General features: G+C 49.1%; 2 long non-coding RNA genes and 1 gene segment (V, D, J or C); 2 read left to right on the top strand and 1 right to left on the bottom strand.

Annotated features, from left to right (window-relative positions):
* Positions 1-5,132: 5,132 nt before the first annotated feature.
* Positions 5,133-13,520, bottom strand: LOC125629523 (uncharacterized). The gene is made up of 4 exons (XR_007354429.2): positions 13,242-13,520; positions 11,099-11,296; positions 8,443-8,736; positions 5,133-5,430 (listed from the first exon to the last, which is right to left on the bottom strand). It is a non-coding gene; the product is annotated as an uncharacterized LOC125629523 (long non-coding RNA).
* A 5,837-nt stretch (positions 13,521-19,357) lies between these two features.
* On the top strand, positions 19,358-22,751 carry LOC142068704 (immunoglobulin heavy variable 4-61-like). The segment is given in 2 exon segments: positions 19,358-19,367; positions 22,309-22,751. Coding segments are annotated over 2 exon segments (453 nt in total).
* Positions 22,752-22,879: 128 nt separating this feature from the next.
* Positions 22,880-24,061, top strand: LOC125629524 (uncharacterized). The gene is made up of 3 exons (XR_007354430.2): positions 22,880-23,055; positions 23,338-23,473; positions 23,572-24,061. It is a non-coding gene; the product is annotated as an uncharacterized LOC125629524 (long non-coding RNA).
* Positions 24,062-25,823: the final 1,762 nt, after the last annotated feature.

Genomic DNA, 25,823 nt, shown 5'->3' with positions numbered 1-25,823 from the left:
CTCTGATCTTTTCAGCCCTCCACTGGATCCCTGTTCTCTCTGGCATCAAACTCACTTGTCTTCGGGAAAATTTTCTTCGTAAAGCTTTTCCGCAACAGTGGAGATAGAGGAGTAGCAATAAACAGCACCAAGGGGAAGTCTGAGAAATAAAATGAATGTCTGGGGTTTAAAGGATTTGTGGATCCCGGACTGTCACTTTATTTTTCATGGGCTGAGTAGGACACGAACCTCCAAGCTACAGAAAAACAACAAAACGTGGAGCAGGCAAGAGGATTCAAAAGCAGCTTTATCAGTCTTTCACACTCCGCTTACTGAAGAATATTTGCCTTCCAGCACCATCCAAAAGAACCAAGATCATGTTACCAGCTTACACACTGCACTTCTCACAGCTGCCATGCAGCAGCAGTGTTAAATCCATAATAAACCAGAGGCCTGCAGGGACATTTCTGAAATGGGAATAGATTCATGTTACCTGGAGAGGGTGTCTCTGGAGCTGGGGAATGAGCTTTTCTAAAAGGGCTGCATTCCTCTTTACCTCCCAGTTTCCGCTGGGCTTCTAATATGCTGGAGCTAGAGAACCCCTACACTGACTTTGGTGCTCCCCCAAAGTTTGTATTCCCTGACTCCAGAAAAATTCTGTTCCCCCCCCCCCAAAAAAAAAAAAGATACTAGTATTCTTAAGAAGTAGATGGATGGCAGAGATGTATGGAGATGGGAGGATGTTCTCTGCCCAGTCTCTTAAAAGCCGATTAGCCATCTCTGTAGACGCTTCCAAAAATGAATTCTCCCTTCAGCTGAGCACCCTAACAACTGCAGATACTGCCACGTATTACTGTGCCAGAGAGTGACACCGTGAAACAGAGGAATAGCAAAAAAGGGGAGTGTTTCTAGACAGTGCAGTAAGGCTGAAGTAATGCCACTCCCAAAACCAGTTAATAAGAATGGGGAGGTGGGGACGGGGGAAACACCTGTGGAACAATGTAGTCATCATCCTGCAGGAGAAAGGAGAGGAAGTCACCCCCAATGGGTAGGGCAGCTAACTGGGAGTCAGAAGATCTGTGTTGTAGTCTAGGCTTGGCACTAGGGATCAGGAGCCCTGGATTCCAGTTCTGACACTGTGCTGCTTGACTGTGCTTCCATACATGGGGACACTCAGGAAAATCCCCCTTTAAGAGAATTAGAGCCACTTTTCTTCTCAATGAGAGCTTCCACACACAGGGGTTTAATGCATGTTCTTGTCACAACTTTAGTTAAATAACCTTAACTTTTCTGAGCTCCGTCAAGTAGAAAGATCCTAGGCTCTTCTAAAAATCTCACCTTAACTTCCGAAGGGACTTGGATGTTTTGAAAATCCCACCCTAAACTGACTATAGAAATGGGACCGAGATGCATGCAACACAAGATACGGCAGGGATTGTCAAAGCCTATGGGAATTAGGTGCCCAACTGTCCTTGACAGTCAGTTCCTTTATGGTCCATTCACACCCCCTCCAATTATTCTTTTTATCTCCTTATTCTACTCCCAATGGAAAAGTCCCCTTCATTTCAAAGGGCCCCAGTGTCAAGTCTTTGAAATACTGAGCCTGATTCTCCTCTCACATACACAGGCATAAGTCAGGACCAACTCCATTAAAGTCCAGGCAGTTACACTGTTGTAAAACTGAGGTAGGCAAGAGAAGAATCAGTCCCTTTATATTTTGCTTATCATTTTTCTTTGTGCATTTTCCTCCTTTATTTTCACGTTCATTGTTAAAGTTTAAAGGCCTGAAATTTTCTAAGCCACCTAAAGGATTTGGACACTCACTTGTTTTCCAGAAGGAATGGAGCATTCAAAGCCTTTAGGCAGTTTTGAGAGTCTCAACTTCTTTGTTTATCCTTGTCAGGGGAAGGATGTTCTGGTGCTGGGGACACTAGCCTGAGACACTGAAGAACAGGATTACATTTCATGTGACGAAGGCCAGGAGACCTTCCTTGGATTCTGTATTGTGCAGGAGACTTTCAGGAGAAAACTTAGAACCAGATTTTCAAAGCTTTTTAGGTACCCAGAGGGATTTTTCAAAAGGCCCCTAACTGCCATTGATTTCAAAAGATGTTAGGCCACTCGGTGCTTTTTCAAATACCACTAGGTGCATATCTCCTTTTTTAGTTTCCTCAATACATTTGAAAATCTGGTCCTTGATCTCCTTGGGACAGATGTTTTCAAGGTATTTAGGCACCTAAAGATGGAGGTAGGAGCTTAGGTACTTTTGAAAATCCTGTTAGTTGCCTATCTTCATGTTCAGGTAACTTAATAACTTTAAAATCTGGTCCTTCATGCTTAGTTTTCCCTATCTCTATGAGGATAACGTTATTTCTCTACCTACAGAGATGTCATAAGATGAAATACATTAAAGACTCTGATAAGTCCAGATATTACAGTCATGGGGGTATATAAGGTCTATAGGTAAAAGGCCCCATTCTCATTCACCCCAATAAACCAGAATTTATGCCCAATTTTTACTTCTTTCTGTGTGGCACACTGGGTGAATTTAACTTCTATGTAGAGGGCTAGTAAAAGAGGGCTGTGCATCACTTAAGCTCTCAAAATAGAGGTAAAGGAATAAATACTCTGCTGAATTAAGGGGACACAACTCCAGTGAATTTCTCCCTATATGCATTGTGTCCATTTGCACTGGAATCAGTTTCACCCATTGAGAGTTACACCCACAAGGAGCTGAGGTTCTGGATTTACCCACCTTTTCCCCCGGTCCAGGCCCATTTGATGTGCTATACTCTGTTTGTGAAACCTGAATGCAAATTGCTTCCCTCAGGTTTCCTCTTCAAAGAGAAACTCCAGAATCTCAGAACCTGAGTCTGTCCCAAGGAAATGAGCTGGTTATTTATGACAGAGAAGTTTTTCCAGTAAAGAAAAATATGAAACTATTATTGTTCTGCATTTCCATCTCAACCTTCCACATGGGTGACTATTTGCGGGATGACTGTGGGAAATAATTACTTGGGCTGGGTTTCAGGGAATTAGGTGTCCAGGTCCCATTCAGTCTCAGTGGGACCTTGGGTGTATGTCTTTGAGAAAACAAGCCTTGATTGCTGGTTTATTACCTCTTTCATTAATGCATTTCCCCCTCTTGCCAGGCCCCATCTTGGGGTTTAAGATGACCCAGTCTGGTTTAGGAGAGGTGACAGTCTCAGGGTCCCTCAGTCTGACCTGTGCTATCTCAGATTCTGCCTTCTCTGGTGGAGACTGGCAGCCCCCAGGAAAAGGGCTGGTGTGGCTGGCATTGATAGACAGATATGGAAACACCCACTATTTCCCTGACATTCAAAATCGAGCCACCGTCTCTGTGGACCCTTCCAAAGACGGGTTCTACCTGCGAGTGGACAGCCTGAGTCCACTCAACACAGCAACATCCTACTGTGCTAGGAGCACCTACCAGATGTAGAAACCACCGTGATACATGCAAGCACAAATCCAGGCCTCGGCCTGAGCCCCCAGAAGCAATGTTTTTTCAGAGTTACAAACCTTTCAAATCCTAGCACTAAGCCACATAGGTGCTTTTGAGAATGTTTCCCTAAATCTTATGTTAAGTGAAGGGGATTTAAGATTAAATCCTAAAGTCATTTTGAGAAATAGGAGGTAGGTTCCTAGGTCATTGAGTGCTTCTGACATTTTTACCCTGCGACATTTTTTAAAATGGGATTTAGGCTTCTAACATATTAGATGCTTTTGAGAATTTTACCTTACATTTATATATGGGCAATCTCTTAAAAGACACCCATTTCAGTCAACAGATTCCCTATTTACTTCAACGTCCATTGCTTTCAGTGGGCTAGATTCCTGTTTCAAAGCCAGGTGCTGCAGAATGTGCTGCTTGGTCCAACAACTGAAAAGAAAAGAAAAGAAAAGAAAAGAAAAGAAAAGAAAAGAAAAGAAAAGAAAAGAATGTGTATTTAAATATATAAATAATTCTCTCCTGGTGTAAATGGGCATAACTCCAGTAACTTCTACTCCAGTGAATTTCTTCCTAGGTGGGTCACAGACCATTCATGTATATGTGTAAGTTAACTGAAATTAATACAATAACAGAAGCAGTCATAGCTGAAAGAGAAAGAAACACAGGTGTTTCTTGTTCCGATCCAAGACAGTAAAAATGGCTATTTATATGACTTTATGATTGAAAAAAAAAACATTCCCTCTCTCTCTCTGCTTCTCTCTCACGGGTGCTCTCAGGCTGTCAAGGTTCCCTACATCTCCAACCTTGTATCTTGCAAAATTAATCCTGAATTACAGGAGAATTGTACTCATTACTATGGCTCCCCCCAGTGCACATTGCTTGAGGCATTTGTACCTTTATATTGTCCCATTACCTTAAAGCATGAAGATATCTAAATGACCACAATAGTCCTTGAATTTCCAAGGGGACCTAAGGGAGTTAGGTGCCAGATTTGCTGTGAGAATGCCAGCTTAAAGTAATTGGAATGGTCAGTTCCTTTGAACATCTTACTCAAAGTGACATTCCCCAAGTCACAAATAAAGTCAGTTCTTCAACTGGGAGAAGGGAAGTTTCATAACTCCCCTTTTCCTCTTCTAGGTACTTGATCCCACAATCCCCGAGATAGATTCCAGAATAGAACCCCGGAGTGCTAACTTCCAGCACTTTCTGCTTTACCCCTAGATGCCAATCTGCTCCCAAACCTGAAATAGAACCCAGGGAGTCCTGGCTCACAAAGCCCCTTTTCTGTAAGCCCCTGGACCCAATTCCCTTTCCAGAACTGGGATAGAACCCAGGAGTCCTGACTCCCAGATTCTCAGACACACTGCACCCTAGTCTCTTCACAGAGCTGGGAATAGAAGCCTGGATTCTTGACTCCAAGCTCTCCTGCTGTAACCCACTAGACTACACTCCCTTTTCAAAAGTGAAAATAGAACCCAGGTGTCCACAATCCCCAGTACCCGCCCTTCTCTAATCACTAAGAGCTCGGACTTGCTTTTAAATTCATTTCCTGAGCTGCACAGATGCTTCCCCTAAAGAACAGAAGGGGGAGGAGAGATGTAGTGACAAAATAACCACTTGGTTGTTTTTATATCTGCCACTGAAGCATGTACCCTTCACGCAAATCAGCCATCTGGGTTTCTTGTTTAAATAGAAACTCCCAGAGGATTTTGTCCATCCGAATCTTGAATGGACAGTTTCATTCTCCTTGAATCTTCCCATAAAAGAACGATTAAAGCTTTGATCATTTCCCTTTACCTTGTTATCCTGTGGTCCTCTGAGTTTTGTTAGGAGGCAGTGGGATGTAGTTATTTGTCTAATACCATTTGTGTGTGTGTTATGGATCCCTTCTTCCTTCTGTGTGGTTGCTTGTGCTTTGAATTCTCCCATCCCTGTTCTTCCCAGGTGTCCTTTTTCAGACGCAATTGACACAGTGATGGCTGCAATCAGGAGAGCAGGTTTTGATACCTATGGAATCACTCCAGCTGACCTGTCCCCATCACTGAGTCTTATGACTGGGGATGTGTCTGTTGGACTCAACCGAGCCAGCTGGAATGGGTTGGACACATTAGTGGAGGTGGTGGTTCACACCCTTCCCCATCATTCCAAAACTGATTACTCATATCTAGGGACACTTGCAGAAATGAGTATTATCTTGTGTTGAATTCAGTGACCACTGAATACACCGCCACTTATTACTGTGCTGCAAATAAATACTGCCACCCCACCTTGATGCATCCCATTTCAAAAACCATGTCACCAGGATGTTAATGAATGGCAGTGTATTTCTCCACATTACACAGAGAGGGGATATCAGGGTTCCCTCCCCACTCTGAACTCTGGGGTACAGATGTGGGGACCCACATGAAAGACCCCCTAAACTTATATTACACCAGCTTAGGTTAAAACTTCCCCAAGGTACAAATTCCTTTCCTTGTCCTTGGATGGTATGGCTGCCACCACCAAGTGATTTAAACAAACATTCAGGGAGGGGCCACTTGGAGCCCTATCCCCCCACAAAATATCCCCCCAAGCACCTTCACCCCATTTCCCTGGGGAGGCTTGAGAATAATATACCAACCAATAGGTTAACAAAGTGAGCACAGACCAAATCCCTGGTTTTTAGGACACTGAAAATCAATCAGGTTCTTAAAAGAAGAATTCTATTATAAAGAAAAAAAGTAAAAGAAGCACCTCTGTAAAATCAGGATGTAAGGTAATTTTACATGGTAATAAAGAGATTTAAAACACAGAGTATTCCCCTCTAGGCTCAACTTCAAAGTTACAAAAACAGGACTAAACCTCCCTTTTAGCATAGGGAAAATTCACAAGCTAAAACAAAAGATAATCTAACACATTTCCTTGCTATTACTTACCATTTCTGTACTTTTATATGTATTATTTCAGGATCATTTTAGGAGCTGGGTTACCTGCTTCGTCTGTCTCTTTGTCCAGAGAGAGAGCCAACAAAGAGAGCACAAACAGAACCTCCCCCCCCCCGCCCCAAATTTGAAAGTATCTTCTGTCCCCATTGGTCCTTCTGGTCAGGTGCCAACTTGGTTAATTGAACTGATTAACCCCTTACAGGTAAGTGATTCTGTACCTCTGGCCAGGAGGTCATATCATTATCTGAATTTAATATGCTGTAGGAGTGTGTGTTCCAGCAAATAATTTCTATGATTGTACTTCAAGAAGAAATAGTTTCATGAGTTTTGGCTGCAATATCCAAGAATTACAATATGAGTGGAACAAGAAAAAAGAGGGTCAGGATCTATATGGGGCCTAATTTGGTGTAACACCACAGGCTCAAAATTGCAAGCTTGTTCAAGCTGCTAATAAACAAACATGGGCCTCAAAGTACATAGCACTGGCTCAATAAATATCTGTTCCCTACAGCTCTGCCTGCCTGCTGCATCACTTATTGCAAATGAAACGCACAAGAATGAAGTGTGGGTTTTCAAAAGCAACTAAGGGCCAGAGTTCAAAGTATTTAGGTCCTTAGATGATTTTGATGGGTGCCTAAATACCTTTAAAAGTCTGCTCCCAAGTATTTACTGGTGCAGATAGATACCTAGTAGCATTTACAACAGCGGGAGTCAGGTACCTAACTCACCTAGGACTTTTGTAAATCTCACTGGACATCTATCAACATCTTTAGGCTCCTAAGTACCTTGTAAATATGTCTCAGAGATTTAGGAGCATAAATCTAATTGAAAGTCAAAGGAATTCCTCCTAAATTACTCAGGTTCTTTAGAAAATCCAACATGGAGAACTTATAACCCTTGTAGAAGTGCTGGTCACCCAATAAATCTCTCTGAAACCAAGGGAAGCTGAAGGTGCCCAATGCATTTGGGGCCACATTTGTAAAGGTATCTAGGTGCCTAGTGGGATTTTCAGAACACATACAGGCTCCTTTTTGCCATTGAAATCAAAGGGTGCTGTGCACTTTGGTGATTTTGAAGGCACCTCACAGGCACTTTAGAAATCTGGCTCTTCCTCTCTTTCAAAATTGACTTTGCAATACAGAATTGCCTCCATGTTTCTAAGGAAAAATGAATGAAGGGAAATAATTCTAGTGATAGGTTTAAATAGATCCCCTTCTTTCTATTTGTAAAAAGAATAAATATAGTAACTCAGCTGGACTGGAAAGAAAAGAAAAACAAAGAAAAAAAGGAAAAGACAAGACTGGACAGGAAAGAATCAGCTGAATTCAGACAATGTGATCTATAACAACAATCATACCTCTTATAGGGCACTTTTCATGATTTGTTAGGGTAAAATGTAGATCTCAAAGTGCTTTACAAAGGAGGTAGTTTTATAGATGGGAAAACTGAGGGACAGAGCAGTGACCTGAGCAGGGTCACCAGCAGCGGAGCCAGATCTCTGGAGTTTCAGTCCAGTGCCTTTACCCACTAGACCACCCTGCCTCCTGCAGGGCTTTTATACTCTGTCCTCTGGTCTGGACAGACCTTAGTTAAGTCAGGCTGTGCAGAGTGGAAGGATGTATTTCTGCAATACTCTGCTGTAGGATGTAATCATGTCCCAGGGGGAGATCCCCAGACACACAGACAGCTCCTCCCTGCCTTCTCTTATGTCCCCCACCGTGAAACCCGCATGCAAATCACTGCCCCCGGGGAGCTCCTGTTAAATACAAACCTCCCTGTTCTCGTAGCTCAGACTCTGACCAGACGGTGACATCTGACTGAGCGCTGCCCTAACAAATCATGAAGTCTCTCTTGGTTTTTGGGTTGCTGTTATCTGCCCTGACTTGTGAGTATTTCTGGAGACTGCAGGGAACTTTCATACACTAAACTTGAGGTGTTTGGAGTAAAACTGGGGTAGGAATAATAAGACCCATAAACATTTTCCCTCTTCCCAGGCGTCCACTTGCAAGTTCAGCTGGTCCCGTCCGGCCCAGGAGTGGTCAAGCCCGGAGAGACCCTCACCCTGACCTGCGCCGTCTCTGGAGATTCCAGCGGTATCATCTCTAGTGGCTGTTGCTACTGGAGCTGGATCCGGCAGAGTCCCGGGAAAGGGTTGGAATGGATGGGACGTATAACTAAAGGTGGGAGCACGATCTACGCCCCATCTCTCCAAAGCAGGATCACCATCACAGTAGATTCCTCCAAGAACCAGTTCTCCCTGCAGCTCTGCTCCCCGACAGCCACAGACACCGCCGCCTATTACTGTGCCCGCGACACAGTGACACAGAGCAAAGTGGGAGTGGTACAAAAAGGGGAAGTGGGCTAACAACAGACAGTTAAAGTGTTTTATTTCAGAAAAGAAAGAAAGAAAGAAAGAAAGAAAGAAAGAAAGAAAGAAAGAAAGAAAGAAAGAAAGAAAGAAAGAAAGAAAGAAAGTTAGTTTAAGTGCAGATCAGGGGATATAAGCAAAACCCTGGAAAGACACTTTTCTACCCAAATGAGAGTGCACACTTGGGGTTAGACCAGGATATGTACACATGGATTTAAATTTACATTTAGGTTATACCAAAAATAATTTCCCCTGTAGACAAGGCCTAAGACAAACTGGAGCAAGTCTGTTTCTAAACCACTCCTGACTCCCTAGAGCACTCAGATCTGGTCTACACACAGCTTTTGTATTCATATAACTGCTTGAGTTAGGAGAGTAATGTTTTCACCCATGTAGTTATAACAGTGCAAGGCCTACTGTGGATGAGGTTATACCTGAGTAAAGGTGCCTTACTCCAGTCTAGTTTATCCTCTTTCTTCTCTGGGTCATGAGCAGGCATTTTGTCCACCTTCTCCATGGACGTCCCGGTGTTTGAGAGAAAGGGCAGAGTGTCTGACCCCAGAATATTGGTTCTCCCTCAGCCATTCCCTGCTTTTCTCAGCAATGTCCCGAACCGCATAGCTTGAAATGGAGTTACCGGATATTTTACAGGTCAGTGTAAGGGATTGTCTGGGTTCAGCCTAACGCACACCTACACACAGACCAAGTTACACTCCCGACAGCAGGGCCCAGCCTTGTCTCTCTCACACTGTCTCTCTGCCTCACAGGTGTCTCTGCTACAGGAAAAGCATGGGACACTAAGGCGATGTGTTTCCCCCGTGCATGTGCTCTAGACTGTCCCTGGGTTACTGCCGTCACAGCCTTTATTCTGACAGAGCCCAGAACCTGCATCTACCCTCTCTGCCCAGCTCTCTCCCCTTTCCCTGAAGCGGTTTCTCACTCTTGGGTGCCCGGAACCAGCCTGTGAGTGGCTCCCTGCAGCTGCAGCTCCTTCCCCACCCAACAGTCCCGAGACAGTGTCACATCTCTGGACATCTCCTCTCTCTTGTTTATATTGTACAGCTCTGCCCAGGGCATTCGGCAGCAGGCACGGCTAGAAGCCTGGATTCAAACCCCCAGTGTAGGGACCCAATCCACCATCCCTTGCTTCCCTTTGAAGGGCTCCAATGAAGGTGAATTGACTTTGAGTCACACGCTAAGACAAGAAGGGGATGCATGACTCTGCTTCCCACTAGACAGCACTCCCGACCTAGAGGTGTCCCTCCTTTATACCCGCTGGGGAAACCCCACATGTAAATCCCTGCCCTGGGGGGTTCATAGAATCATAGAATCATAGAATCATAGAATATCAGGGTTGGAAGGGACCCCGGAAGGTCATCTAGTCCAACCCCCTGCTCAAAGCAGGACCAATTCCCAGTTAAATCATCCCAGCCAGGGCTTTGTCAAGCCTGACCTTAAAAACCTCTAAGGAAGGAGATTCTACCACCTCCCTAGGTAACGCATTCCAGTGTTTCACCACCCTCTTAGTGAAAAAGTTTTTCCTAATATCCAATTTAAACCTCCCCCACTGCAACTTGAGACCATTACTCCTCGTTCTGTCATCTGCTACCATTGAGAACAGTCTAGAGCCATCCTCTTTGGAACCCCCTTTCAGGTAGTTGAAAGCAGCTATCAAATCCCCCCTCATTCTTCTCTTCTGCAGGCTAAACAATCCCAGCTCCCTCAGCCTCTCCTCATAACTCATGTGTTCCAGTCCCCTAATCATTTTTGTTGCCCTTCGCTGGACTCTCTCCAATTTATCCACATCCTTCTTGAAGTGTGGGGCCCAAAACTGGACACAGTACTCCAGATGAGGCCTCACCAATGTCGAATAGAGGGGAACGATCACGTCCCTCGATCTGCTCGCTATGCCCCTACTTATACATCCCAAAAAGCCATTGGCCTTCTTGGCAACAAGGGCACACTGCTGACTCATATCCAGCTTCTCGTCCACTGTCACCCCTAGGTCCTTTTCCGCAGAACTGCTGCCTAGCCATTCGGTCCCTAGTCTGTAGCTGTGCATTGGGTTCTTCCGTTCATGTTAAATTCAAACCCTTGTTACTCCCAACTCTGACCAGCAGAAGGGTTAAACGTGGAAATGAGAAGGAAATCATGGTGGCTTTTCCTTTCCCTGTTCTCCACCCCCAGCTGTAAGTGTCTGTGTCGGAGTGGGGGAACCCGGGACAGACCCATCAATGCATTTGGTGGTTAATTCATTGCTTGCTTTGTTTCTCTTTTCCTAGGTGTCCTCTCTCAGTTACAGCTGGTCCAGTCCAGCCCAGGAGTGATGAAGCCAGAAGATATCCTTACACTGACCTGTGCTGTCTCTGGGGTCTCCATTTCTACTCCGTATCACTCCTGGGTTTGGATCCGGCAGCCCTCCAAGACAGGGCTGGAGTGGCTGGGAGAGATTTATCCATATAAAGGGGGTACAAACTACCCCCAGTCTCTTCAAGGCTGAATCTCCATCTCTTCAGACACTTGGAAGCGCTCAGATATTATGCTTTTGTGCAGCTGTATAAAAAGTTAAGATAACACATGACCCATAGAGAAAAGGGAAGCACAGCTAAATACACATGCAGGTGTCCTGCCATTAAAAGATGTTCCAATATAGACAGAGGCAGATAGAGAGGGAGTTAATGTACCTGAAGTGTTTAAGGAAATATGATTAGGGTTAGGAAGAGGGTTAAAATTAGGGGCTAGGGGTTCAGCTAATGTTAGCATTAGGATTTAAAGTGAGTATTAGGTTAGAAGTAGGGTTAGGGTTAAGGGAAGGTTAGGGTTAAGGTTTAGGGTAAAGGTTAGGGTACAAAACGAGATATATGTTACGATTAGTCTTTGAGTTGGGGTGGTGGAGGGTTGGGATGTAGGGTTGGGTTTAAGGTTATGGCTGGGGTTGGGATTCACTGAAAGTAATTAACTTTTGGGGCACAGCAGATGCAACAAGCAACATGATCCTGCCTGGTCATAGGAAGCGAGTTAGTGTGAGAAAATCAAACTGACCGTGAAATTAAGACATTAAATGCTTATCTGTGTCTAACACCCACTTTCAACCTCCCTAGGCAATGAAAATATTCCACCAGTGCTGCAGGAATCCACTGTAGGAGTCACTGGTAGAAATTCTGAAACAGCCTGTGCAGCTGGAGTGAACTGAAGGCATTTTATACCATTTCACAGTTCAAAGTCCTGGTGTGCAGCTCATCTGCCCACCGCTAACCAGGGGTGGATTTACCGCGAAACATATCATGCCCTGGCACGGGACCCCCCAACGACAGGGAGCCCCAGGGCTGGGCCTTCGGGCAGCCCGCTCTGAGGGGAGGGACCGCGGGGGTAGAAGCTGTGGGGGGCAGGAGAGCCGGGAGCGAGGCTCACCTGCAGCCTCAGGGGAGCAGGCGGGAGGTACGGGTGGCAGCGAACGCGGGCCGGAGGATGCAGGAGGAGCACCAGGTGGCAGCGCAGCCCGCTGGAGAGACGTGGTGCTTTGAAGGGGAAACCGCCGGCTGCGTAGCTGCCCCCTGCTCCACCTGAGTCCTCCAGCAGCCATGTCCTGCCATGTGGGCTGAGCTGAGTGCACCGTCTGTCTGGGGTGTAAAGGAGACACATGTTCCTGAGGGGACATCGCCATGTACTGAGCGCTCACCCCTGTCATTTCTTATAGCCACCCTGGGGAACCCGCATGCAAATCCCTGCCCCAGGGGGTTCCTGTTTAAATCCAAACCCCTGGTTCTAGGAGCCTCAGTCTCTCCCCAGACGCAGAACTACCCGGTCCTGCCCGCTGGGGAGTTTCCCTCCTTTGAAAGCAAGAATAAAATCTCTATTGCTTTTCCTTTCCTTATTCTCCACCCTCGCCTGTAAATCTCTGTGCGGAAGTGGGGGAATTGGGGACACACACACACACATTCAGTGACTAAATCATCCCTGGATTTCTTTCCCTTTTCCCTGGTGTCCTCTCTCATGGGCAGCTGGTCCAGTCCGGCCAGGACATGGTGAAGCCCGGAGAGACCCTCACGCTGACCTGCACTGTTTCCAGCTTCTCTATCCCTACTCAGCACTGGATCCGGCAGCCCCCCGGGAAAGGGCTGGAGTGGATGGGGGATGTGTACCCGTATAGTAGCGGGAGCACAAGCTACGCCCCGTCTCTCCACGGCCGAGTCACCGTCTCCACAGAGTCCTCGAAGAACCCGGTCTCCCTGCAGCTCCGCTCGCCGGCAGCCGCCGACCCCGCCGCCTGTTACTGCCCCAGGAGAGACACGGTGACACAGAGCAAAGCGGGATCGCCACAGAAAGGGGAAGCGGTTTCTAAATAGCCCACGGAGACCACAGTTACAGGGATAGGCGAGCCCATTGAGAGAAACAGATGCACACACAGTGAACTGACTATGAATAAAATACCTAGAAATAGGGTGGTTTAAAAAAAAATCCATGCAGTATTTACCCAGGTTCTCTGGACACGCCTTACCTTCCGCGGCCATATAAATCATCTCAAACGCACGATCAGAACAAAGGTATGTCTTCCATTTAATGGTTATCGGGCCGGGCAGAGAAAGATTCCTGGAATTAAGAGCTACAAAATAACCGCACGGCGTGGCTGTTCCCCGTGTCTATGTCACAGTGTGTGTTCGGTGTGCACGGAGAAGGTCTCCGCCTTTGCCTCAGAACAGAGTGAGGGGCAGGCAAACACACACAGCGCAAGTCTCATTCTCTCTAGTAGAGGGCAGCAGCCCCCACCCCGCTCCAGGCAAACACACACACACACAGGCGGCTTCTCCGTATGAAAAGCACCTCATAAGAAGGCGCTGCTTTCCTCCCTCAGACACTCCCCTGGGTCCTGCCGGCACAGCCCTTCCTAGAATATCAGGGTTGGAAGGGACCCCAGGAGGTCATCTAGTCCAACCCCCTGCTCGAAGCAGGACCGATCGCCAACTAAATCACCCAGCCAGGGCTTTGTCAAGCCTGACCTTAAAAACCTCTAAGGAAGGAGATTCCACCACCTCCCTAGGTAACGCATTCCAGTGTTTCACCACCCTCTTAGTGAAAAAGTTTTTCCTAATATCCAATCTAAACCTCCCCCACTGCAACTTGAGACCATTACTCCTCGTTCTGTCATCTGCTACCATTGAGAACAGTCTAGAGCCATCCTCTTTGGAACCCCCTTTCAGGTAGTTGAAAGCAGCTATCAAATCCCCCCTCATTCTTCTCTTCCGCAGACTAAACAATCCCAGTTCCCTCAGCCTCTCCTAATAAGTCATGTGTTCCAGTCCCCTAATCATTTTTGTTGCCCTCCGCTGGACGTTTTCCAATTTTTCCACATCCTTCTTGTAGTGTGGGGCCCAAAACTGGACACAGTACTCCACACACCAGCAGGAGTACACACCAGCAGGAGAGTGAATTTGTGTGGGGGGGTGGAGGGTGAGAAAACCTGGATTTGTGCTGGAAATGGCCCACCTGTTGATCACTTTAGATAAGCTATTACCAGCAGGACAGTGGGGTGGGAGGAGGTATTGTTTCATATTCTCTGTGTATATATAAAGTCTGCTGCAGTTTCCACGGTATGCATCTGATGAAGTGAGCTGTAGCTCACGAAAGCTCATGCTCAAATAAATTGGTTAGTCTCTAAGGTGCCACAAGTCCTCCTTTTCTTTTTGCGAATACAGACTAACACGGCTGTTCCTCTGAAAAAAGTACTCCAGATGAGGCCTCACCAATGTTGAATAGAGGAGAACGATCACGTCCCTCGATCTGCTGGCAATGCCCCTACATATACATCCCAAAATGCCATTGGCCTTCTTGGCAACAAAGGCACACTGTTGACCCTCGCTGTGATAAAGCCCGGAAGATGCCCAGTTCTTCTTCTGAGGAAGCCCAGAATCTGCTTCTTCTCCCCACACCCAATTCCCTCCCCTTCCATAAAGCCGTTTGTCAGTCTCTGAGAGGGAAACCAGCCTTCCTCTTCCTGCAGCTGCGGTTCTTTCCTCATATGACCCTCCCGGGGGAGCCTCCCACCTCGGGACATCTCCTGGGTATGGTCTGTATCCATGGCAGAAGCCCGGCGCATTTTGGAGTAGCCCGTGCTCCAAGGGAGAGAGACCCATTGATTTCAAGGGGCTTTCACCCTAAGACATTGGGAGGGGGGAGGTGTCTGACTCTCCAATCCACCAGACAGTGCTCACTGCCTAGCGTCCCTCCCCCTGGTAGTTTATCCCTTCTGGATAGACCTCATCTGGAATACTGTGTGCAGTTCTGGTCTCCCATGTTTAAGAAGAATGAATTCAAACTGGAACAGGTACAGACAAGGGCTACTAGGACGATCTGAGGAATGGAAAACTTGTCTTATGAAAGGAGACTCAAGGAGCTTGGCTTGTTTAGCCTAACCAAAAGAAGGCTGAGGGGAGATATGATAAATATATCAGAGGGATAAATACCAGGGAGGGAGAGGAATTATTTAAGCTCAGGACCAATGTGGACACAAGAACAAATGGATACCAACTGGCCATCAGGAAGTTTAGACTTGAAATTAGATGATGGTTTCTAACCATCAGAGGAGTAAAGTTCTGGAACAGCCTACCAAGGGAAGCAGTGGGGGCAAAAGACCTATCTGGCTTCAAGATTAATCTCAATAAGTTTATGGAAGAGAAGGTATGATGGGATAACATAATTTTGGTAGCTACTTGATCTTTGACCATTCTTGTTTGATGGGCCCGGTGGCCTGTGATGGGATGTTGGATGGGGTGGGATCTGAGTTACTACAGAGAATTCTTTCCTGGATGTCTGGCTGGTGAGTCTTGCCCACATGCTCAGGGTTCAGCTGATCACCATATTTGGGGTCGGGAAGGAATTTTCCTCCAGAGTAGATTGGCAGAGGCCCTGGAGGTTTTTCTTCTTCCTCTGCAGAGTGGGGCACGGGTCACTTGCTGGAGGATTCTCTGCACCTTGAAATCTTTTAACCATGACTGGAGGGCTTCAGTGGCTCAGACATAGGTGAGAGGTTTATTGCAGAAGTGGTTGGGTGAGATTCTGTGGCCTGTGTTGTGCAGGAGGTCAGACTAGATGATCATAATGGTCCCTTCTGACCTTAAACTCTATGAGTCTATGAGTGCAAATCCCTGGCCAAGCGGGTTCTTCTGGGTCCCAGTCCAGTGCGCGGTCCTCTGCACCCTCCTTCCTACCCTCCCAGCCACCTCCTGTCATTACATGTGCGCTGAACTGAGCACATGGTCTCTCTGGGGTGTAAAGAGGACACCGATGTGACGATGTGACTCAGCAGGGAGGGGGGAGTGTTGACCTGGGAATGTGCCCTGGGGATGGGAGACCTGAGAGCCTGTCACCTGAGCCAGGAGGGGGAGGGGGAGGTTACACCTCTGCCCAGGAATGTGGACGGAGACTGCAGCAGGGAACCTGCTGGGTGGGTTTAGTTTTCAGTTTGGGGCTGGGGAGAGGAACACAGGGAACCCCAGGGCTGGGGTCTAAGCTCCCTGCTCCCCCAGAAGGACGTGATTGAGGGGTCCTGGTTGTACCCACAAGCTCTGTTGTGGACTGTGTTCCTGTTGTCCAATAAACCTTCTGTCTTACTGGCTGGCTGAGAGTCTCAGTGGATCCCAGGAAGAGGGGTGCAGGGCCTGGACTCCCCCACACTCCGTGACAACCTGTCCCCGAAGGGACATCGCCATGTACTGAGCGCTTACCCCGTCATCTGTTATAGCCACCCTGGGGAACCTGCATGCAAATTCCTGCGCCTGGGGGTCCTGTTTAAATACAAACCCCTGGTTCTAGGAGCCTCAGTCCCTTCCCAGGCACAGAACTGCCCGGTCCTGCCCGCTGGGGAGTTTCCCTCATTGCATGAAAATGAGAATGAAATCTCTGCTGCTTTTTCTTTCCCTATTCTCCGCCCCCACTTGTGAGTGTCTCTGGGATGGTGGGGGAACTAGACACACACACATATACATACATATACATTCAGTGGCTAATTTCTTCCTTGCTTCATTTTGCTTTCCCCGGGTGTCCTCTCCGAGGTGCGGCTGGTCCAGTCCGGCCCAGGGGCGGTGAAGCCCAGAGAGACCCTCACCCTGAGCTGTGCTGTCTCTGGGTTCTCCATCACTAGCAGCGGTTATGGTTGGGACTGGGTCTGGCAGCCTCCCGGCAAAGGGCTGGCGCAGCTTGCAGAGGTGAAAGTAAGCTGGTAGGCCCCGGAACGGGGTACTGGCAAGAGCCGGTGCCCTGTACCAGGGTGGATCGGCTTCCCCATGCACAATTTAAAGGGCCTGCAGCTCCCTGCAGCAGCTGGAGCCCCCGGCCCTTTAAATTGCTGCCAGAGCCCTGGGGTAGCGGTGGTGGGGCTGGGGTGGCAATTTAAAGGGCCTGGGGCGGTAGTGGTGACCGGAGCCCCATCCCTGGAGCCCTGCTGCCGGAGCCCTGGGGAAGCGGCGGTGGGGCTCCGGGGACGATTTAAAGGGCCCAGGGATTCGGCCGCCGCTACCGCCCCGGGCCCTTTAAACCGCTGCCAGAGCCCCCGGCTGCCACTGTTACCCCGGCACGGGGAGGGGGAAGGAGACACTTACCAGTACAGGGTGGGCCGGGGCTGGCTCTGACCCCCCAGCCCCGTCCCTTCCACCCGAGATCCCACCCCTTCTGGGGGCCAGAGCCGGCCCCAGCCCAGCCCCATACCAGTAAATCCCTAGATTTACTTTCACCCCTGGTGGCCGGCATGCGGGGGCACAAGCAACACCCCGTCTCTGCAGAGCCGCTTGACCATCTCCAGGGACACGGCTAAACAAGCGCTCTCCCTGCCGCTCCCCTCGCTGACAGCCGCCAACACCGCCGCCTGGTCCTGCGCCGGACACCCAGGGGCAGGGACTGATACAAAAACCAGAGAGGCTTCTGCTCAGCCCAGCGAGGCGAGGTTAGCAGGGATCGCTCAGTCCCTGACAGACAGACAGACACACACACAGCGAGCGGAGTAGGAAAAGCGCGCACGGCCACAGCTCTTTTCAAAATGCATCCAGACACGCAGGGCATTTAATGCCTCACAACCTCCAGTATCTGTAGGCTTGGACGGATCAGACTTTTACTGGTACAAGGAGGTAAACGTGGATTTCATCAAACATCCACAACCCCTCCCCTAGACCTGAAAAACATTAACCTGGAGTAAGTGATTAATACCTGGGGGAGCAAAGATCTGCACATATCTCTCTATCAGTGTTATAGAGGGCTGGCAAATTATGAGTTTACCCTGTATAAGATTTATATAGAGTAAAACGGATTTATTTGGGGTTTGGATCCCACTGGGAGCTGGGTGTCTGGGTGCTGGAGACAGAAGTTCTTGCTGAGCTGTTTTCAGTTAGTCTGCAGCTTTGGGGGCCTGGTTCAGACCCTGGGTCTGTGTTGTTGCAGGCTAGTGTGTCTGGCTCAACAAGGCAGGGACCTGGAAGTCCCAAAATGGCAGTGAGAAGGGGCTCAGGGGTAAATTCAGCACCTCAGGTGACAATCCCAAGGGGGGTCTCTGTGACCGAACCCATCACAGACCACTCTTGGGATGTCTCTTTTTTTTTCCTGGCTGCCCTTTACATGCCAATTTAGATCAGACCCAGATGGAGGCAGAGACAGAGAGGGGGAAAATCATATATCTTGTGTGTTAAGTGAAAGGGATTAAAGGTACAGTTAAGGTTAGGTTAAAGGAATTATTTAGGATTAGGACTGGGGTTGGGGGTAAATATAGGTTTATGGATTCGGGCGAGGGCTCGGGATTCTAATTCCAATTATAACAGGGGCGAGAGCTCAAGATAGAGGACTGAGTTAGGGGTTGGGTTACAGATAAAGATAGGGTTAGGTTATGATTAGCGGAAGGATATAATGAAAAATAAAAGGATGGTTTTGGATAGCAGATGTAAAGTGATTCTTTATCTTGATATGAGGAAAGTTGAAAACATGGAAACAAAATAAGTAGAACTCCAATGTTCTTAGGACTGGATTTTTAAAGTTATTTAATTGCCTAATTCCCACTGAAATAAAAGGGAGGTAGAAGCTTCAATACTTTTACAAACCTTCTGGCCCATACGAACTTAGAAACCTCCTTTCCCGTGTTTCCCTGTCACTCAACCCCTTCCCCAGCCACTCAGGATGTTCCCTGGTACCCACAGGGACACACACATAGAAATTCTCTCCAGGTAGATGACGTTGGAGTGAACTCGGGACATTTTATGACACTTTCCATGAGTCAATCGGTTCAAAGGCTTCTTTAGAGCGCGAACCCACCGGTAACTCAGGGGGAGGGTTAGGAAGAAACTTCCCCTCTCAGCGGGATATTCCACAATATCCCACTAGGGGGCAGCCTGGCGCCACCCGCTGCAGCTTCTGTCCCTGGCCGCGGACACAGACAGCCAGACTCCGGGTCAGCCCAGCCCCGGCAATTCCCCGTCTCCTTCCGTGCTGGGAGGGGAAATACCCAGTGATCCGGGGGAGAGGGGAGATGGGCTCCCGCCCTGCTTCATACTCCGGAGCGCTGTGATTCCCAACCAAGTTTTCACTCTATAAGAGAAGCATTTAGGGCCAGCTCCGAACCCCCTGGCAGTGAAGGCAGCGATGGTCTCTGGTGAGGCCCTTGGAGCGCGGCTCTGTCTCACCGAAACTCCCCGGGGGAACGTGCAGAGAGCTCGATTCTGTCTCTCTCTGTGTAAAATGCATGCAGGGCCAGAGAGGCATCTCCATCCCACCAGATCTGCCCCTTTCATCTCCAACCCTATGACTGAAATCCGCATGCAAATCCCTGCCCAGGGGGGGTTCCTGGTAAAATACAAACCCCTGGTTCGAGGAGCCTCAGTCTCTCCCCAGACACGGAACTGCCCTGTCCTGCCCGCTGTGGAGTTTCCCTCATTGCATGAAAAGGAGAATGAAATCTCTGTTCCTTTTCCTTTCCCTGTTCTCCGCCCCCACCTGTGAGTGCCTCTGGGACACTTGGGGGAGTCAGGGACACACAGACAAACTCTCTGGCTAAATCTTTCCTTGGTGTGTTTCCTTGCCCCCGGTGTTCTCTCCCAGGTGCAGCTGGTCCTGTCCGGCCCGGGGGCGGTGAAGGCCGGAGAGACCCTCACGCTGATCTGCGCTGTCTCGGGTTCTCCATCACTGACACTGGCTCCGGCAGCCCCCCGGGGCAGGGCTGGAGTGGGTGGGTTATGTACATGAAACCTCTATGTTAGCCTATAGCAGCAGGGGGGCAGGCTCTGCCCCGTCTCTCCCGGGCCGAGTCACCATCTCTGCGGAGTCCTCCAAGAACCAGGTCTCCCTGCAGCTCCGCCCGCTGACAGCCGCAGACACCGCCTCGTGTTACTGAGCCCGGAGACACATGACACAGAGCAAACGGGGACTGGTAGAAAAAGGCCAAGAGGTTTCCATGCAGACATGCAGGGCATTTAATGCCTCACAACTTCCATTAGTATTCTCCCTTGTTCACCAGGGACCAACGACACCTCTCTGGAGTGCCATCTGTCTGTCTGTCTGTCTGTCTCTATCTATCTATCCCCAGCCACGCCCTCTCTATCAGTAAAAAGAAAAGGAGTACTTGTGGCACCTTAGAGACTAACCAATTTATCTCTATCAGTGTCACTCAGAGCAGGGACGTGTATCACACTCATCTCTACGGGTTCTTTCTTTGCTAGATAGAATTGTCAACGCCTAACTCTCAATCCGCGATGGCTGGGAGGTTGGTGGTGTCTGTGGTTCCAAGAAATTCCTGCAATATTGCAGCTGAGCCGTTTCAAGGAGAGGAATAAGAGGATGGGAGAGACTCACGGGATCTGTCCCTGGGCAGTGGGATGAATGGTGTTTTCATTGCTGGGAAAAGCATACGTATAAAACCGAAGAGAGATACAGGGAAAGGCACAGAGTGCTCCTCTGGCTGGAAAACACTGCACATGCCCAGCTGGAAAGGCAATAGGCAATGTAAGAGATGGGGGACCTCTGTGACTATATTTGTAAATCGGTAGATTAAGGGATTAGGGGGAACTTGCAGCACAGATCCCCTAGGCACCTTTTGAAAACTCACCCTTATATTTCCAAGGGCAAGGAAATGAGTTTCTGGAGAGTTTTGGCCTCCTCTTTTCCATAACAACACATCGGTAAGAGGGTTTGTGTGACTCCGAAGGGTCTCCGAGATGTTTAAGTGCAGAGTTAGAGATGGCTCAATTTGGGGCAGCGGGGCAGGTGTGTATGTGAGGAATCGCTTGGTGAAATAACCTTAAACCGGCTCCACAATCTCTACTCCGAGTCCTCTGAACTGGCAGAACTGGTTTCAGGCTCACCTGACTCTCTATGAGGATTTTAGCCTGGATTTTTCATTCCGCTTGGACTAGAATCAGATGGACCTTTGGTATGACACAGTATGGCCGTTCTTGTGTTCTTATGAAGCACTTGTTCACACAACTTGCACAGTCAGCCTGTGGAATTCGTTGCCAGGGGATGCTGTGAAGGCCAAAACTCTAACGAAGTTCAAAAAATAATCAGATAAGTTCATGGAGGAGAGGTCTATAAATGGCTACAAGTGACGATGGGAAGGGATGCGACCCCGTGCTCTGGGTGGCCTTAAACCTCTGACTGCCAGAAGCTGGGACTGGACAAAGGGGGATGGATCACTCAGTGGTTGCCTGCTCTGTTCATTCCCTTTGAAGCATCTGGCATTGGCCACTGTCCCCAGACAGGATATTGGGCTAGATGGACCTTTGGTCTCACCCAGTGTGGATGTTCTTATGTTCTCACAGGGAAAACCTCACACTGATCTGTGATGTGTCTGATTCCTCCAGGTCTACAGTCCTTAGTGGGTGTTGCCATTGGTCATGGATCCAGCAGGGTTGGAGTGGGTGGGACAGGTTGCCAAAAAAGCAGACACCCACAACTCTAGAGGATAGAGGCTGGATTAGAGCTAGGGTTAAAAATAAATACAGAGTTAGGGTTAGGGTTAGGATTATGCTTTTGGGGAAGGGTATAATGAAAAAATAAAATGATGGTTTTGGATAGCTGAAGTAAAGTGATTCTTTATCTTGATATGCAGAAAGAAAGTGAAAATGTGGATCGACATAATCTGAAGTGCCACAGAAATTATGTGAATCAGAAATAAAATAATGTAAGGGCACAGACAGGGAAAGATGGAAAGTTTAGCGCCCTCTCCATCCCAGCCAAGACGGGATGAAGACGTGTTTCCCTTGATTCCACCAGACAATACTCCTCACCTAGACGGCTCCCTGTCCCCTTATATCCACTGGGTGCAACTCGCATGCAAATCCCGCCCCACGGGGTTGCTGTTTAAATGCAAACCACTGACTCTATGAGCTTCAGTCTCTCCCCAGACACAGAACTGCCCGGTCCTGCCCGCTGGGGAGTTTCCCTCATTGCGTGAAAACTAGAATGAAGTCTCTGTTGCTTTTCCTTTCCCTGTTCTCCACCCCCACATGTAAGTGTCTATGGGGCAGTGGGGGAATTAGGGGCAGAACCATAGATTTGTTCGGTGCTAATACTTTCCGCACTTTGTTTCCTTTTCCCAGGTGTCCTCTCTCAGGTGCAGCTGGTCCAGTGGGGCCCGGGAACGGTGAAGCCCGGAGAGACCCTCACCCTGACCTGCGCTGTCTCGGGTGTTTCCATCACTGACAGCAGCTACAGCTGGAACTGGATCCGGCAGGCTCCCGGGAAGGGGCTGGAGTGGATGGGATATGTGTACCTGTATAGTGGCGGGGGTACAGCCTACGCCCCGTCTCTCCAAGGCCGAGTCACCATCTCTGGGGACGCTTCCAAGAATCAGGTCTCCCTGCAGGTCCGCTCGCTGACAGCCGCGGACACCGCCACGTATTACTGCGCCCGGAGAGACACGGTGACACGGGGCAGATCGGGGCTGGTACAAAAAGGGGAAGCGGCTCGAAGCGGCCGCCTGAGGCCCGAGAAGCAGGGCTCGCTGAGCCCCTCGGAGATGAAGACACACACAGCCGACTGAGTATGAACAAGCCGCACACTAAGAGACGTCTTGTAAAAATGCCTCCAGCGGCCACCCTGTTTCTCCGGACCCCGTTTACCTTTCCGCTGCCACAGGAAGCTTTGCAAAATTACTGCCCTGAGCCCCCGCCACACCCTGCACCCCTCTTGCACCCCAAACCCCTGCCCTGAGCCTCCGGCCAAACCCCTCACCCCTCCTGCACCCCAACTCCCTGCTGTCCGGGGGGGGAGGGGGAGCAGATAATTCCCTGCGCTGCTCTTGTCTGGCCCTGGTGCGCGCCCCTGCCACCCCGGAGCCGTTCCAGGTAAGCAGTGCCAGCCGGAACCCGAACCCCTCCTGCACCCCGCATCTCAACTCCCCGCCCTGAGCCTCTTGCCTGCACCCCACCCCTCTGCCACACCCTGCACTCCCTCCTGCACCCGAACTCCCTCCTCTGAGCCCCCTGCCGCACCCTGCACCCCCGGCCCTTCTCTCTCAACCTTCCCAATCTGAGTTAGCGCTAGGAAATACAGTGTCCCTAATAAAGAGGGGGTATGCAAAGAGCGGTCAGAGGTTCCTGTTTAAATCTGTCCCTCTCTCTGCCCAGGCTGCACCCGGAGAGACAATCCGCAGCCCCCCGGGTCTGAGGAGTGACCAGCCAGTCCCCTGAGAACTTTCCCCTCCAGCACCAGCGACAACGAGGCTTTGGTTATATCTTGCTCTCATTGCAGCAGCTCTGGGAGGTATTTTCTCCCTTTCCATGTGCTGGGGAAGCAAGGGGGGGATTATTGTGCTGTTACCCGAGATACGAATGTTCCCCTTCATGTGTCTTTACTCCCAGGTGCCCGGTCCCAGGGGTTGGTGGAGTCCGGAGGGGATGTGAAAAAGTCCGGAGACTCTCTCCGCCTCTCCTGCAAAGCCTCCGGCTTCACCTTCATCAGTTATCTCATGGATTGGATCCGTCTGGCCCCCGGGAGGGGGCGGGAGTTGCTGGCCAGAGCTGCTGCCCAGGGCAGCGCCTACTATGCTGATTCCGTGAAAGGGCGATTCGCCCTCTCCAGAGACAACGCCAACAGCCTGGTGCATTTGCAAATGAGCAGCCTGAGAGTGGAGGACACCGGCCTGTATCCCTGTGTCAAAGACACACAGCCAGGGACCTAGGACAAAACCGAGCCCTGTAGCCACGGTCTGGAGTTGGCTGGTTGGGGCGCTGGAGGTCTGCAAAGCTGTTGCAATCTGAGGAAGGACGACATTTAAGCACCAGACCTGCCCCACTGGGGGCACTGGCTGTGTCAATAAAGTAGGGAGCCCGGGGGCTTCGAGTCACATAAGGGTCTAAGGCTCATTATTATAACGCCTGCCTAGAGGTGCCTGGCTCCAAATGGAATTTACAGCCTCGAATTAGGCACCCTGACCCTCAGCCCCACTGTGCCTGAGCCAGAGACTGGACTTCAAGAAGGTCCATCTTCTACCTCCCAGGGGAGGGCCCAGCCACTGGGCTAGAAGGTTTCCCGGGGGACTCGTCTCCATATATCTGAGGTCGAGGTGTCCTTTAATAGTCTTTGGACTCTATAGCCCAGTGTTCAGTGCACTCTTCTGGAATCAAGGGAGCCTCATGTTTAAGTCCCTGTGCTCTAAGGCTGTCACCTTCACCCCAACTAAAACCTCTCCAGCTCATCATCAAAGATTTACAACCTATCCTGAAAAATGATCCCTCACTCTCACAGATCTTGGGAGACAGACCAGTCCTCGCTTACAGACAGCCCCCAACCTGAAGCAAATACTCACTGTGACGCAGCAGGGAGGGGGGAGTGTTGACCTGGGAATGTGGCAGGAGAGTTTCAATGGGAGACCTGAGAGCCTGTCACCTGAGCCAGGAGGGGGAGGGGGAGGTGACACCTCTGCCCAGGTATGTGAACCGAGGAGGCTGGAGGGAGCCTGCTGGGGGGCGGGGGTTAGTTTCAGTTAGTGCTGGGTGGTGGAATGCAGGGAACCCCAGGGCTGGGGTCTAAGCTCCCTGCTCCCCCAGAAGGACTTGACTGAGGGGTCCTGGTTGTACCCACAAGCTCTGTTGTGGACTGTATTCCTGTGGTCCAAAAAACCTTCCGTTTTACTGGCTGGCTGAGCATCTCAGTGAATCCCAGGAAGAGGGGTGCAGGGCCTGGACTCCCCCACACTCTGTGACACTCACTAGCAACCACACACCACACAACAAAAACACTAACTCAGGAACCTATCCTTGCAACAAAGCCTGATGCCAGCTCTGTCCACATATTTATTCAGGGGATACCATCATAGGACCTAATCACATCAGCCACTCTATCAGGGGCTCGTTCACCTGCACATCTACCAATGTGATCTATGCCATCATGTGCCAGCAATGCCCCTCTGCCATGTACATTGGCCAAACCAGACAGTCTCTACACAGAAAAATAAATGGACACAAATCTGACATCAGGAATCATAACATTCAAAAACCGATAGGAGAATGCTTCAGCCTCTCTGGCCACTCAGTAACAGACTTAAAGGTGGCAATTTTGCAACAAAAAAGCTTCAAAAACAGACTCCAACGAGAAACTGTTGAGCTTGAATTAATATGCAAACTAGATCCCATTAACTTGGGTTTGACTAGAGACTGGGAGTGGCTGGGTCATTCCACATATTGAATCTATTTCCCCATATTAAGTATCCTCACACCTTCTTGTCAACTGTCTAAATGGGCCATCTTGATTATCACTACAAAAGTTTTTTTTTCTCCTGCTGATAATAGCTCATCTTAACTAATTAGCCTCTCACAGTTTGTATGGAAACTTCCAACTTACCTGTATGTATACATATACATATCTTACTATATGTTCCATCCTATGCATCCGATGAAGTGGGCTGTAGCCCACAAAAGCTTATGCTCCAGTAAATTTGTTAGTCTCTAAGGTGCCACAAGTCCTCCTGTTCTTTTTGTGGATACAGACTAACAAGGCTGCTACTCTGAAACCTGTGCTCTAATGATTATTTAAATGCTGTATTAATAGGTTTCAGGCAGTCTAGTGTGTTGGCTAACAAGAATCCCAACAAAAAACACAAGAAAAGAGGTAT

Source organism: Caretta caretta, chromosome 13, assembly GCF_965140235.1.
Source record: "Caretta caretta isolate rCarCar2 chromosome 13, rCarCar1.hap1, whole genome shotgun sequence".
Taxonomy (NCBI): Eukaryota; Metazoa; Chordata; order Testudines; family Cheloniidae; genus Caretta; species Caretta caretta.
The sequence above is the reverse complement of the archived record's forward strand: the minus strand, read 5'-3'. Positions and strand labels throughout refer to the sequence as shown.